Source organism: Andrographis paniculata, unplaced genomic scaffold, assembly GCF_009805555.1.
Source record: "Andrographis paniculata isolate CXL003 unplaced genomic scaffold, ASM980555v1 Contig57END, whole genome shotgun sequence".
In the NCBI taxonomy this organism is placed as follows: Eukaryota; Viridiplantae; Streptophyta; class Magnoliopsida; order Lamiales; family Acanthaceae; genus Andrographis; species Andrographis paniculata.
In genome coordinates this window covers 2,680,368-2,697,187 of record NW_026137592.1, presented here as the reverse complement: position 1 = coordinate 2,697,187, position 16,820 = coordinate 2,680,368, and the positions used below count along the sequence as shown (strand labels likewise).

The 16,820-nt window shown below is 34.3% G+C and overlaps 1 protein-coding gene across 1 annotated transcript; it reads right to left on the bottom strand.

Moving 5' to 3' along the window:
• Positions 1-339: 339 nt before the first annotated feature.
• Positions 340-15,250, bottom strand: LOC127256855 (uncharacterized). Its single transcript, XM_051283069.1, has 28 exons — positions 14,729-15,250; positions 14,308-14,389; positions 14,043-14,118; positions 13,051-13,115; positions 12,932-12,976; positions 12,743-12,843; positions 12,519-12,660; positions 12,087-12,148; positions 11,939-12,012; positions 11,788-11,858; positions 10,844-10,931; positions 10,685-10,757; positions 10,511-10,606; positions 8,168-8,264; positions 7,478-7,571; positions 7,311-7,394; positions 7,063-7,219; positions 6,431-6,624; positions 6,037-6,081; positions 5,008-5,036; positions 4,810-4,931; positions 3,568-3,615; positions 2,925-3,049; positions 2,539-2,846; positions 1,371-2,280; positions 1,200-1,268; positions 659-784; positions 340-553 (listed from the first exon to the last, which is right to left on the bottom strand). Exons 1-28 carry the CDS (start codon positions 15,099-15,101, stop codon positions 533-535), a joined length of 3,777 nt encoding a protein of 1,258 aa, XP_051139026.1. The 5' UTR covers positions 15,102-15,250; the 3' UTR covers positions 340-532.
• Positions 15,251-16,820: the final 1,570 nt, after the last annotated feature.

The following is a 16,820-nucleotide window of genomic DNA, read 5'->3' as shown; positions in this document are numbered from 1 at the left end:
AATTGAAATTTTTTAGGATAAAATTTTGCCCGAGCTTGAACAAATAAGATATAGAAGCTTTTTTAGGCCGTATTTGCTCTTATTATGTCAATTGCTTTGTTAATCATATAAACTATTTCTGTACGATCCAATTAGATATATTCTTATCATCTCAATAGTTTTCATACTGTAACCGTCAATTCTATTTAAAACAAAAAATATCTACTTTTCTTTACCTCAACAAAACTCCTTCAACCCCATCGACGGAACAACCCTAACTCCGCCACTTCATGGATTATTACTCCTGCACCATCTATGAATTACATACATCTAGCTAACATGAACAAGAAATTAGATATCTTCTAATGAAATGAATAGTAAGAATATTATTGATGATACAATTGCAAACTAGTTGCAATGTAGCAAAATTAATTTGGGAAATGTGATTTTTGTGTGTGCTCTTACCTTACCTTAGCTTGGCTGGATGGATCTTAGATTTACATTTTACTTGTCCCATATATATATATGGACAGCCAAAAAACCTATTATCTAATTACTTCCTAGGAAGCCTCATCTGCATTGCAAGAACAACAAACATCGAATTCAATGAAAAACTAAACTTGTTGATGATGCAACAATGCAACAATGCAACAGAAGAAGTAGCATTACAGGGACTTACCCGTGATTTTGTTCTCCTCCAACCTCCGGAATCTTGGACTGGTGACTTGTATGCAAACTTCTCGATGTCACTGACTGGCAGATGTTTTTCTGTGCTTGCGCCACGGTCTTCATGTGAAGTTAAAACCTGCATGCACGATAGCAATCACAGGTAGAATCAAACCAAATAAATACAAAAATGCGTTGTTCTGTTTACGATGCATATGGCAAGCTGAATCATCAGTCTCAACTAGGTATATATAGCAGTGTATATAGATAGATGTAATTATAGGAACTTTTAGGGTTGAGTTTACTAATGTTTGCTATTCTATAAATATCCTAAGGAATTATTCAGTAATGCCCACAATGTGTTTAGTTTATTATCAGGTTGCACTGAAAATTTGCTATTTATAGATAGCTAGCCTATTTTAAATTCAAATTCAGCCGGACTAAAATTAATCTAAAACAATAAACTAATCAAATCAGCACATTGATCTAAAACCTTTTTAACATCTAAGAATTACCGAAAAAATATGGTGTTGCAAGCATAACTTAATCAGTACCTCGTCTTTTCCTCCCTTTATCTGTACTTTGAAACTCTTAATCTCCAAGCAATCAACGTACAATAACATCTGCACATCGAACAATATAAATGTGAGGGTGATAGGAAGCTTGTGCTATCTAAAAAAAGAAATCAACTGCTGCTTCAACTTCAACAACACAAGGTTTCTAACCTTGTTTTGGAACTGAATATTTAATGCATCCGTAGCCGCAACCTGAACGCCAAGAACCTTGTGACAGAAGGGGCAAAATATTGAATTGAAAACACAGCCATCTTCTTTGCACCAAATACCCTGCCCAGATGAACCTTCACACACACGGGGATCAATTGATGATGTATCAGCCACCAGAACATCCACGCTTGGTGTGCTTGAATATACAATTCCCAGAGCCTTGTTCTGCAGTGATAGTAAATGATTCTTTGATGTTGAAATGATTGAGCAAGGAACAGTGAAATCGTTTTCAAAAAGACCCATTGGATTTTTGCAGCCCAAGCAGAAAATTTGTTGTCTGTTATCCATACTCGTACCAGAAGATACACACAATCTATCAGAATTACTTGGTCCATGTGACCAAAAGGATTTATCTTTGCAACATCCACTTTCTGAATGATTCCTCTCCTTAGGACTGTGGGCTGTTGAGGCAGGAGATGTAAATGAATGTCTGAAAGAGCTAACAATGTCAGGAACTTGAGCAAGCGTACTAAACTCATGGAGTCGACCAACTGACGGCAGACTAGAGACTTTTCTTCTTTTCCCAACATCAGAACTGACACTCCCTGGAGATGCTCCAGCAGGTTCTATGATGTTTGCATTAGATGCACTCTCTTTATCGAGAGTTGCAACAGGTGAAAGCATAACATGAGCAGGACTAGCTTGTTTATTTGAAATGGAGCTAGACTGTAATGAAGATTGTTCATGAAACACATTGAATGATTTCTTCGTTTGTGGTGTTGAGTGATCATCCTTGGGGACAAATTTAGAATTTGATTCAGGACTCCTAAAACCAATACCAGGTGTTTCTTGAACTATAGTGAGTTCAAGATCATCCGAGGGCAATGCCACCAAAGGTGTGTCATGACACCTGCACATAGAGAACATTCATTGAAACTAATTGTGTGAAAAATAAGCAACTAAAAATCAACTTGCCCAAGAAATCATGAGAACACGGAAGATAAGACTCAAGAAGTGGCAGACCAGCTTGTCTAAAGGCTAACAAATTAAATTATGCACTGATAACAAAAATGGATATTAATGTTGAAATGCAAACATTAAGGTAGATTGTTCACTAGAAAAAGGAATTCACAGGAGAGTTGCATTGTAAAATCATTCAAACAATTACCTTAACTCATTCTCAGGATCGCTGTCCAGGTCAATATATTTTCCACGAACATTAGCATCCCCATCATTGGTTAGCACTTCAGATTTTGTTTGAGTTGATGGTGAATCAAAGATTGTAGAAGGAACTGAAGAATTGGTTGGTCTGGCAGCTTCACCAACAAAATAATTTGATACCATATTTCGCTTGTAAGGTTGAGATTTCACAACTTTATCGTTGATCCTTCTTGACCCCTTTTTATCTTCAGAATTGATTATTTCACAGTTCACATCCCGAGCTTGTGACGAGTTTGCTGCCACGCCAATTCCAGCCTACACTGAGAAATGTCAGGACAGTACAGTACATCTGCAACATCAATCACATTATAAATCATGTTTCTCTTCATGTACCTTGACATCTGTAAAAAATGATTGTAACCCATCTAGTGCTTCATCAAAACAGTTGTACAGCTTAATGGAATTCCGCAGCCACTTTGATATGTATGCTCTATTTCTATCTTTGTGAAACCGCTCATCTGTTAACAATATATATATAAAATGAACTTATTACCACTGAAGATTGTACAGAATATGATTTGGGATCAGCATATACTTGCTGAAACAAAACCACCAAAATTTCAATGAATTACTATTATATAGTTAGCATTAGCAATTTTTTTCTTACATCAATATTCTTTATCAGGGAGAAACAAGGTGGAGGGGCAAAAGAATGTTAAGCTTGAATAATTTGATCAGAATTAACTAGAAAATTGATATTGCTTCACAAGATCTGATCTAAGTAACTAATAAAAGCTGATCAATTTATTCCCTTTTCTATTGGTTGTATCATTCATATTACGAAATGGACAAAAATGCAGAAAATTTAACCGCCAACACCCCTCATTAACAAGATGTTTCAAAGAAATTAAAACAAGATAAATCTACACAGCGAATTTTCTATAAAGATGGCTATAAGATTACTTCAAAGAAGATAAGGAGCAATTAACAAAATGTACAAGTAAACAAAACCTAGTCGAAGAGGGTGATCGAGTACCTAAGAAAATGATAGCACCATAATCAAATTTGTGGCGAATACATCGACCTACAAAATTAATGAAATACATATCACAATTAGCTAGAAATATAATGAAATGGAAAGAGATACAAGCAACCAAGTAAAAGCAGGAAGATTCTAAACTATTTATTTGTCAAATATAAATAGTTTGCAAATGCTTCAAATACTATGTCAACTAACATGGCACTTCCAACCCTTTAGTTTCACCATAAGACTAGTTTTGAAGCACTATATTCAATACTTTAGGTAATAAATTGACAATTTGTTATCTTATGATTACCTAAAATAAATCAACATGCACCTGCTGATGGCATCGGGTTTAGGCAAATATCATACAGAAATGGCTTGATATGGGAGGAGAATATTGACAACATACACTAAAGTCAAAGTACAAATAAAAGGCCAAACCAAACATAATATTGAAAATGTATGGGTTGGTGGAATCTTGCACACAACTGTTAGAGTTAATCTATTTTAACTTTCTTGAAAAGTTTGGTTTTAAGGGAACACTAATGTGTGGCATTCTAGGGATAGATTCCCATGATTTAGAAAAGAGGTTCAAAAATAACCTTCAAGATCCATACTACTCATTAATTTACAGCTATGTATAGTCATTCAGGCGTAGCTCCATCAAAATACTTCATTAAGTGATTAAGGTAAGCCTTACATATTTGTTACACTAATTAGCATAGAAGACCTAAAATAAATATATCAATGAACACAGAGCTGTGAGAGAAGTTCTTCTTTTTTTTTTTTTTCAGAAAAGAAAATTATTTTGTAAATAAGGATAAAAGAGTGTAGAAAATAAGAGGTACAGGGGAAAACATGGAGACAGACATATAGAACTTGTGATCTGCCCTTCGCAAAGAAAATGTCAATCTATTAGCACAGTGAAGGATGTGCTTAAGGGAGATGGATGGGCTATTAGAAATAATATGGCAAAGTTTATTTATCTCTGAATTCAACTTCCAAGGGAGTGCTGCTCCAAGAATCCAGCTAAGGGCAACTTTAGAATCACTATCAATGCAAGTACAAGGCAAAGGACCAATTTAAACAGTATGAACACTTAATACCAGGGAGTTCACGATATTCCATAAAACAGCAGGAACCAATACGAACAATTGCATGATCAACTACGAGAGGGTAAAAGACAAAACAGAAATGTATAAACTTTTAACATTTCAGGACAAGCATTGAACATTTGCACGTCATCAACACTACCTGTAGCTTGATTTAGAGCCCTGAATGCCTGTTGACAGTACCACTCATTCCCACTTAAAAGGCTTTTTGACAACTCATAGGTATCGTTGAACTTCTTCTTTTGGGCAACTTTAGTATCATAACTGACAAAAAAATCACCAATGTATTGTAACTCATATATAATCAACAAACAATAGAAGTGGGGAAGAAGATTATTACATGTTTGGAAATGGAATCCCAACGACCACCTGAAGTAATTAAGGTATAACATTTCTTATGGCACCATTAATTTATATATCATGCAGTTTAATGCAAGGAGAATAGTACAACATAAGGACTCATATTACAGCTATTAAGGGTGTGTTTGTTTGGGAGTTTGGATTTTGAGTTGTGATTTGAATAGTAAAAATTTTGAATTTGAATAGTTGTATGACGTGATATAAATAGGTGTTAATGTGATATTTTGAATGTAAAATTGATTTTTAATATAATATAAAAAATGAAAAATAGGTGTTTGATTTGATATTTTTTGGGGGAAAAAATTGGATGAATAGTGTAAATCCAATCCAATCCCCCAAACAAACACACTCTAAGTTTCAAAAAATTATGGGGTCATCTTAATGTTTGATAGCAACATAATTGCTATGGTGTAGGCAGTAAGGCACCAACTTGATGCCACATTAAAGGACCTTATAAAGACAACATCTTATTTTATACTTAAAAAGGGAACTAAAAGAAAAGGCCAATCTGTGAAGTTCATTTCTTCTGCTCAATGTGATCAATCCACCTCTCACAAAGTCATTATCCTATAGCTTTTTGAATATTATTTCTCGTTTTTTTTTACTCCTATGTTTTTTCTTTTGTTTTCCATGTGTCTTTCATTTTTCTTTCTCTATCATAATTGTAAATGCCTTGTGTTTCACTATCAGAATGCATTTCCTTCCTTCTTGAGGCAATAACCTAATGCTATAGATGACACATACAATTTTATGGAATTATGTGAACACTGGAAATATAGTCTCTCTCTATGACTAAATAGTGTTTTAAGTATTACTTGAGTCAAATTTATTTTGTAATTATGGTTAAATTGCTTCTGACATGTAGTGTTAATAGTCAATGGGAATAATAATCAACATAACTATTATATATATTTATGTAATTTATGGCATGCTTCCATAGACCTTTTGATGTGCCATGTTACAAAATATGATCAAAATGACCAAGCTCACACATACTGTAAAAGGATACAACAACTCGGGCATTGTCATCAGAAAAATCTATTCCTTCGGAGACCTGCAAAATAATACTTAAATGTGAGCATCAACTTTTTATGTCAATTGTCAAAATTGTTCACAACTCAGTGTCAGAGCAATACTTCTAAAGCAGATTTTAGAAAAGTAGAAAGCAGCCTGCAGTTTCTGTCATCTATACTCCATTATGCTCTCAAACTAGTAGTGAATAGAAGAAGTGAAAGCTTAACTTGTATACATTATTTTCTTCAAAAGTAGTAAGCAAAAGCAAGTTCCATGACATAATCACTTTAACTGCTACAGAAAATCCGTCTTCCAGAAATGGAAATTCAAAGCTTAATTCAGAGGAAGTGATATTCTCCAATGCAAAAAGGGGTCATGAATTGCATTACCTTGCCTCGACAAACAGCCAAAAAAGCAGCACCTTCTTTCTTTTTTCCTTTGGTAGATTCTACCAAATTTCCAGTTTTAAGACCTAACCTTTTGCCTCCCATCTTCTTTCCACGTGGTCTTGTGCCGTGACGAATTGTATTATAATAACCTTTCAAATAATGCTCAAAATAATCCTGGCTGCTTCCTCTTGGTTCTAAAACAAAAGGTAAATAGATAAATATAAATGCATCAAAGTGCATAGAAAGTAAAAGCCTGTATAACATAGATTCTGCAAATTAATAATTTTGCTTGAGATAACCCAGTTTCACAACTCACTCATTTCATAACAGCAAGTCAGATAATATCATCAACAGCAGAAATTGTGGAGCAATAATTACAGTCTACTAATTGCTACAATAGAGGGCAATAATAAAGAGCACCAAGTTATGGGATTTATTCTATCACAAGTACAAAGATAATGGCTGAAATTATAGTTGTATATTAGTATTAGATATTATTCGTGTGAATTAGTGCTAAACATTAAATTTGTCTATCCATTTCTCCCTTTTGAATGTCTATATATACCCATGTAATAATAGTGTAAGAAAATCCAGAGATTCAGCCTCTGATCCATAAAATTATCAAATCTTACCAGCAAAAATGGATTTCTGAGCATTTAATCGAGACCATTGACCAGTCTCTTGCCACCGAATGCTTACTTTATCCAAAAGTTTGTAGCTAGGAAAAAACACCAGGCACCCACCAGGAACAATCTTGCAAATTTCCTCCAATGATATACCTACTGCATCCTTTATAAGAATGCACCAACATCAAGTGATCAAGCTACATCTAGCAAAAGAGAACTTCTGACTAGAATAATATTTAGAAGGTATATAATACCTGGAAAGCATAGTCATCTGCAGTCTTGTAACTTGCATTCAGAGGATAGTTGCCAGGACCATTGGCAATTGCAGCCGCCCATACCTATGAAAGGAGAACAAGCTTCAGGATGAAGGAACAGGTCTAATGTATGTCGCATTGCCAAAACACTGCCAAAGATATTCTACCTGTGACTCGACATCTATGACATGTGGAGCTTCCAGACAAGTTCCAAATTGAATGCCAAGTTCAGATGAGAAGGTGGTCATTGGTGATAAAGTCCTTTAAGGATAAGAAGATATGTGTAATTATACACCCGTGACTGCTTTGCACAAGCAATACCATCATGCATATGCTCATATTGATTACCTATAAGTGTATCAAGAAAAGATGCAGGGAAGACACAAATGACAGGAATGTTGTCATAAAGTTTGTAGAGTGTAACATGATACAATCTCAGAGGGCCGAGGAGCAGTACTACGATACAATGCAGACAACAGAATTTTCAGAGGTTATCATTTAGGATCCATTTGTTGAACCTCAATCAGCTATATAGCCTTTTGGGAGAAGCATGTTTGTCTGGGGTTTTGGGTTTTGAATAGGAAAAATATGAATTGAAATAGATGTGTGATGTGATATAAATAACTATTGATGTGATATTTTGAATGTAAAATTGATTTTTAGTATAATAAAAAAAATGAAAAAATAGTGTTTGATTTGATTTTTTTTTAGGAAAAAATTTAAATGAAAAGTAGAAAATGTCAATTATCTCCAAACAAACACAACCACATTCATGGAAAAGCTTTTGCAAAAATATTAAACAGGACATACACTCTTACAAACTAAGGTATGAAGGGCGTCAATTCAATTGTGTTTACCCTGATGTCAAGATGACTGATTTAGAAGAATCAGCAATGTCTTTGAAAACAACAGCTGGATTCAATAACCATAGGCTGAATGTAGTTTTCCAACCACCTGATAATTTTCCATGCAATAGTCACAACAAGCATTTCTTCAATAATAAGAGTTCAAGCACAAAAGGGAACTGAAAAGCCACACTGCTCGTAGATTTAGTATTTATAGTGCAAAGGCCAAAAACTTAAAAATGATTAAGCATCATATCAGAACCATAAAACTGTAAGTAGTGATTTCCAGACTACCCAAGTGCCTTTTACCAGTCATCAAGACTAGTCTTCTGGAAACAAAATCATTTTTTGAAGTGCTTTCATATTTGAAGCGATAGTTTCAGATAAGTGTCTTTAAGAGACTAATGTAGATGCATTATGTTAACACTCATAAAGTTGTGATTTGATCAACTGAATGGCAGCTTATGTTCGGAAGGAGAATTATATAAATGGCAACTACCATTCAAACGCATATCAGTGGTCTCTAGGAACTCCAATGCTTTCCTATTAAAGCTGTAAACAATGCAATCTTTTTGTCAAATTTTGGAAAAGCCATAATTACAAGATATTATATTTTCTATTTATGAGACTTTACTGCCTTGCGTTGATTAGTAATATTAACATAAGCTGTCAATAGGATCAAGGATATGTGATCATGGTATAAACTATAAAGACTCACGGCGAAGCTAGGAGCACCATGTGACCATGGTATAATAATAGAACTAGATTGGTTTCTGTAACCCTGGATAGAAACAGAAGACTAATATAATAGCGTATAAAGAGTTTTGTGTTTGTTAAGACTTGGATTTAGTTATGCAAGAATGAAAACTAATAACTCTAAAATTAGCTTATCTATTTTTTATGTGACGTACATGATTAGAATATTGGCAATAGACATAGTTAAGTTGTTTATACTAGTGAAGTTTCGAACCAACATTTTTATCGAAATAACTATATGTGGTTTTACGCGATAATCAAGTAAGGTGTGGAAAAATAAGCCAACTCAAAGGCAGTCAATAAAGTTGGCCAGAGTTACATGACGAGGCTACAAGAGCTGATTACTTAGCAAGTTCCCAAGTTTCCACTGCTACCATTTTGGACCTTAAGTTGTCAAACTAAGCAAAGTGTCAGAAATATTGTTAGAACCCTATGTCTTATTATTCCACTGCCATGAAATGAAGAATAGACACGTGGCAAATAATTAAATTGGTCCAGTTGGGTCTAAGTTATGTTTACCTGTTGAACAGATGTATCACGAAAGCATGGATTTCTAATTGTCAAGCACTGTCAAAATAACAGACTAATTCCATAGACCAGCCTTACATTTAGAGTTATTTTGTTTTCCCACAAATTGAAATACAATAGTTTTGTTTTCATAATTAGGCTTCACAATTCACTTTGACAAAGGTGAATATGTATCTGAAACTCTATTTTATGTTACTCCTTTCTATAGTTACATGAAATTCTATTTTCATTTCACTGGTCCGTTTAATTCCAATTTCAGATGTGGTTTCAGATTTAGATTCAAGTGACTAGATCAATTATGAACCAAACCTATACATAACCGACAAGGATATGCTGATGACAATTACTCATGTGAAAAGTGATCATTGTTATCATGACTACTGAATATGATATAAGCAAGAGCTTAATCCAGATTCCAGTATCAACATGGTATCCAAATAGTCTAAGCGGTAGGATAATAAAAGCAATATTTTCAATTCCATAGTTGACTCGATAGTCGGTGCAGCACATTCTTAGGCTAGATCATTGTAGATTACCAAATTCCATATGAAAAAAAGGTATATGTATATACATATAAATCCAAATTAAATTCACTTAATTATTGAACCATATTACCACAAAGTTAAAGCTAGGCTAATCCACTAAATTTGCATGGATATTTCTTTCTGGGATCGCTTACACTAGCTTCCCTTGCACATGCTCATTTTGCACATTCACTCTGCTTACATTCAAGTTTGCAATTAGTTTCTTTTTCTTTTTCTTTTTTTCTTAATGGATACTTCCAACTCTTTATACATATCTGTGATTTTCTGAGTTCTACCAAAAAAACCTCACCAAATTAAATGAGCATACAAATTAACTTCAAATCTTAAAATGCCTACAGCATAGACTGAAAATAGAAGCTGACCTAACATCACTTATATGGGTCCATTCAAACATGCATATATATAATACCTAGATCTCTAAGATCAAAGACCACAAAACTATAATATCCTACTTTCAATAACCTAATGGAAAACAAAGTTCATAAAACATTTGAAAATTTATGAATGAAATTATATAGCAATATACCTTCATCTTTCTTGAAAAACTTTTGAAGCGATAGTTCATAATCACAGGCATGAGCACCATTCCCAGAGAAGAAGTAATTAAGTGAACTAAACAATCCTGTATGACATCATACTTTAAAGTTAAAACATTGAAATTTCACAGTAGTAAACAAGTGCAAGTATAAGATGCAATTACCTTCCAATGTAGTTGATGCCATTCCACTTAGATGGGGAATCTCAGACTCCGCTTCTGAAGCAGCTTTAATTGCCTTCATGGAAATATAAACCATTATAAAGGGGCAGGCAGCCACAAGGAAAGAAATTTATTGAATATTCTAAGGTTTTAATCAGTTACCTTTTTGGCACACTCTTGGAGGATTGGAAAGCTTTGCAGTGATATATTAGCCTCCTGCAGCTCCTTTGAAGCCTTATCTCCAGACCAACTAATATGTAAAAAAAAAAATACAAAAGCAGAATAATGAAAATGCATGAACACTGCTTTAGACCCAACCAAATAATATCTGAAAATTAAAACAATGAAATTTGTATTGTATATCCTTTAACCTCATGTTTAGAGAAGTAGCTAGGAGTTGTAATTATTTAAGTGGTAACCAACTGATAAATAAAAAAGCAAATTTGGATGGAAAAGGTTGGCTATAACATTTCTATTGATGAAATGCATTTTCCCAAAGATCATCATATATCGGGAGCTTTAGAGAGAACTTTAATGAGAAGCAGATCTGGTATGCAATCAATTTCAAGGAAATCATCAACGGTTCCTTGAATCATTTAGCAATTTGAAGAACTGGTTCAAACTTAATCTAATTATACTTCCATGAACAAAATCCAATTCCAAGCCCGATATGTGGACTTAACAAGTTAACATGAAACTGCCTTCTCTTCAAAAAATCCCAGATACTCTTACTAGCGTAGGAAAAACTAAAAACCTTTTCTTGGTTTAAGTTCTAACAAGTGTGAACATTTAAGACAAGAGGACAGGAGGAGACTGCAATAAACACTGTCATTGTTTAAGTTCCACCAGTTCTTTCCCACATTATGTAGCCCAACAAGGAGAATGCAAAATAGATGACACAAAGATTAAGGTTGTCAACTGATATCTTTTTTACTGCTGTATCAACTTGAATGTAGAACTAAAGATTGAGGATAAATTAAATAAAAAGAATGCAAGAATTGCGTTGTATTACCAATATGTGCTCCATTGATTTGACATCACTTTAAGGAAGGGGTAGCCATAACAAAATGAAAATAAATATAACTGTAAGTCTGTAATTTACTAACCAATAAAAATAACGCTGAAATTCACGCTTCTGTAAGGTATTTTTTCTCCGGTCAATCCAACTTAAGATATCCTGCATTGTTATGAAATATACTAGACAATTAACAAACAAGGATGACAGGAAATGGATTGCTTGCAAAATAAGATCTGCACCTGTATCATTTCAAACAAAGGTTGGTAAGTCATGCCATCGTTGAGGCTGAGCTGCCCAAGCTCTGTCTGCAGATCTTTGAAAAAATAAAGCAATATGAGATTACAAATCTGAAAATGAATTATAATATATTTGCAGGCTGGCACGTACGAAGCAAAACTTCTTCATCAAGATCAACACTGCCAGCATTGCGTGTTATATCTTCTATATTACTGGAATATTAAAGTAAAACAGGTAAGAAAGTTAGGGCTGATAACACAAAGAAAATTGCATGTGGTTGGATCCACTACCAAACAGACCAAATAATTAACAGTCACTAAAAAGAGTCATGGGATGTGGTTTGGGTTTGAAACATTCCATATGAGTTTAGCTTTGTTGAAACAGGAAAAAGTGCAAACAAAACACAAGATCATTCTGAGATCAACATTTGCCCCTGAGTTATGTATAGTTTAGCAGGTCAAGAGAATACAGTTAACAATCTCAATCTGTTACAGGGTACTTCAAAAGAAACACAAAAAAGAAAGAAGTTGATGCCTTTCTTAGGAAACATAGTTGAGAAACATAAATATAAGTTCAACGTACTGAGCTTCATCAAAAATAATAATGCTCCCACTTATATCAACTTCCATAGCATTCCGGATGACTGGATTTATAATGTAGTTATATGGGCAAAAGACTAATTCAGCATCTTCTGCCATGGACCGAGCTGCAAAGTATGAACAGCCTGAAAATAAAAAAGCACCGCCATATATGATTAGATTAATTCACAGAAACAGACACTAATGTGGGTAGAATAAATACAGAACCTTTGACAACTTGCCCAATTTTGACTAGGTCTTCAATATCATGGACCTCATGACACCCTCCTTTCTGCAGAGAGGGATGACTTTTGACTTTGTGGACATTTCTGAAAAGAAAGAAGTTGAGTGAGGACACAGAAATCAAATGCGCAAGCAATCCACAGTATAATCTTTAAATAAAAAATCAAACTGTACTTGAATTCTGGGCAAGTATCTTCTTTGTTCTTCAGTAGCAACTTACTGAAAATTAAAACAACTGTTAAAAAAGGGAGACACTTTAAAAGAACTATTAACTCTCAGGGAATATAAGTAACCATTGTTCATCAACTTTATCTTGACCACGTAAATATGGATTTGTGCAATAATGCTTCCTTGATCCCTGAAATAAAAACAATAATTAAGCAACAGAAAGAGCATTTGAAACAAGTAGAACGGAAATGAGAACAATGTTTACAACTCAAACAGAAGGCCCGGCAACAGATGAGAGCCTGGGAAAGTGGGGATCTCAAAATGTTCAGTTCCCACTTAACTGTCCAAGGCAATATTTCAGTCCTATGCATGACTTGTACTTATCATAACCATTCGAAATTCTTAAGTTCTAACCAACATCATAAGCCATAAGTGGCTACCCAAGTGGTGCCTATCTGATGTTCATAATTTAAAACTTTTTGGTATTATAATTCAACAAAGTAAAGGCTTAGTTATAATGCAGGAAAACCTGGAATGAATATTGACTCGACTCAAGTGGAAGGAGAAACATTCAAGGATGATACATATCAACATTATAGAGTATCCCGACAACTTATAACCATTGTTAAGAAACACTAGGATTGTAAAACCCGAATATTCCTGGGTATCAATATGAGTAGCAGGTTCTTTTTATGTTAAATGTGGCTAGATAGCAAGCATCAAGGTATAATACAACATAAGGTTTTAGAAATATCATGCTATAAGAGTAAAAAATCAAAGAAGCAAGGCCGGCAATTTATCCTAAAATCATGATAGAAAATTCACACTAAGGGTGTGTTTGTTTGGGGGGATTGGATTGGATTTACACTATTCATCCAATTTTTTCCCTCCAAAAACATCAAATCAAACACCTATTTTTTATTTTTTATATTATACTAAAAATCAATTTTACATTCAAAATATCACATCGACGGCTATTTATATCACATCATACAACTATTCAAATTCAAAATTTTTACTATTCAAATCCCAACTCAAAATCCAAACCCCCAAACAAACACACCCTAACATTACAGAACTGTGCATGAATTAGGAACGAATTTTGTAGCACACCTACCAAAACTGCCATGGGAACTCGATAGGATGTCTTCTTGTACTCTCGAATTACTTGACTGATTTGGGAATGAGTTCTCCTGGTTAAGTGAACCTAAGAGTATTAATACAGTTTTTCTAAATCAACAAGCTCTTTAAGTGACACTTGAGCAGATCACCAAGAGATGAAATATTGGTGAGAGAGATTAACAGGATAGTGAGAACAATGAGAGTTCTTAAAATTCTGCCATACAAATATTGTGCAAATGTGCAACTGTAATGTAGCTTACGATGAATAAAAGATGATGGGAGCCAATCTTTGCTTCTCCTTTTTTGCATTTTTTGCAGCAGACTGAGGTACATCTGGGTTCCCTAAAGCAGGAAAATTATACCAAAAAAAGAATTGATAAATTTTAGCAGTATATTACGATGGTTACCCAGAAAAGTGAGGAAAAAAGATCTTCATAAATAACAGATTCTTCTAAGGATAACATCTATTCATCCAACTAACAATGCCTCAGAGTTGTACAACGTCCAGTTTATTGTAGAATTAAACGACTCGACGAACCAATTAAGTAAGGAAAATTACTCCCAGCAGGTTCGTGCTGAACATTGTTAACAGAAAATTATGATAACAACAAGACTACTCCACCGTTTCCAAATAATAGGATGGAAGCAAAAAACGGATTCTTGACAGAAAATTCATTATACCTGACGGCTGCGTCTCCGGGATGAAACCACCTCCATGATTAATCGGATCCGTAACAGCTTCCGGGTTAGGCCTCGAGCTGGAATGCGTGAAATTGTTACGGATGTTCTTGGCCTTGTGATTCTGCTGCCAGGCGAGGGTGGAGCAGAGGAGCGAGAGTGACTTGCCGGTGCCAGTGGGAGACTCGAGCAGCGCGTGGCAGCGGGTTTCCCTCTGGGCACGGTCGAGGGTGGAGATGACCCGATTCATGAAAGCGAGCTGGGTCCCGTAGGGCTGGTAAGGGAACTCGACGGGAACGCCACCAATGTGGATGGTGTTGGTCCGCTTGGGGGTAGGGTTAGGATTGGTTTGTGGAGGAAAGTCCTGGTCATCCATTTGTGAGCAGAAATAGTTGCAGCGAATAGGACGACGGGAACAGCACGCCGCGGCTGCTCTCCGGTATGGGATTTGGCGGTGGAGACCGGAGAGTGAACACGAGAGGAGAGGAGACGAGCTTTTGGGCGGGAAATTTTTTAACTTGTCCCTTTCATTCTTCGCGGCTGCTTCCTGTGGAAGTTTATCGGCTTTTTTTTAAAAAAAATAAGGGTGTGTTTTTTATAAAAATTTTTAAAGAATTTTTTTTGCTCTGAACTTTTTAAAAAATATATATTCATTCCTTTTATTTAAAAATATATATTTATTTTTATGGAGGAATAATTAAAAGTAATGTAAATTTTTATTCGTATGTAAAAATAATAGTAATTGATAAATTTGTAATAATTATATGGATAGAAAGTATGTTTTTTTTTAAATAAAATATTTTATCAACTGATATTTTAATATCATATCTAAATTAAAATTTCTAAATTTTTACCATATAAATGCACCCTAAATATTCAGGGTGTGTTCATTTAAATTATTTTTTATTAATATGATTTAATATTTATAGCAGCGGCTACATTGCTGAATTTTAAATTCAAGCACGATATAAATTAATATAATACAAATACATCATATAAATATATACACGTTAATGTAATAAAGATATAACTCATGAACTAAGAGCACATTATCTCACACAGGTATATACTTTTATTATATATAGCATATGTTGTATGTAATAATATTATGTGTTGTTTGTATATTAAAGTGTCTGCACCATAACCATCCAAATATTTATATTTGATTTTTATTATAAAATATTATTTTTTAATATTTTTTTTTTTTTTGTTTCAATTCAATATATACATATATATTTATAATAAATGTAAAATAAAAATAATTTATTAATTAATGAAAATATGTAAGATAATTTTTATATTTTTATCTTGCAAATGCAAAAATAATAATATTTTATTCTTCCCCGTTGCCCCTCAGGCAGCCAAAACCTCCACAGGAGATGGCCTATTGGCTTAATGATGGAGATCAGTGGTTGTCCTCGTAGTACCTGCTGATGGAGAACCGACAACTATTATCTTGGTCTCAACATCAGACTCATAAAATTTGACATTGGTCAGTTGGTTTTACTAGCGTGCTATTGTTGAAATTAAATTTTTTTAGTTTCCAAATCTTTCACGAGACTTGGAGCATTTTCAAATATTATATACCATGAAAGGCTTCGAGTCTTTTATGTGTCATAAGATCAAAGCTATTGTTGCCGATAAAATTATGGAAATCGGCTTAGAGTTTCGAAAATTACTCCAAAAAGTCTTATCAACGGTCGAGCCTAGTAGTTCTTAGCCTTGAAAAGGCTTTAGACTATCGTGTGTGGTGTGTGCACGGCCATTAACAATAAAACCAGCAAGTTGAAGGTAGACTTCAGACTAACGGATTTAAGCAAAAGGCTGTCTTTTCGATGGTTGATATTCGAGTCTTTAGCCACGAGTAGCTTCGAATTTCCAAGGATCGGCTCTAAGCCGTAAGGCCAATAAATGCATATGGTCCTTAGCCTCAGAAGGTTTCGGATTGCTGAAAAAGCAATCAGGAATCACGAGGCCAGCGGAAAAATCGAGAGATTCTCATAAAATCAAGGTTTTGACGGCTGAATATAATGAATCGAATGAAAATAAACTAAAATTAATGTAAAAGGGCTAGAATAATATAAATGTAAATGAC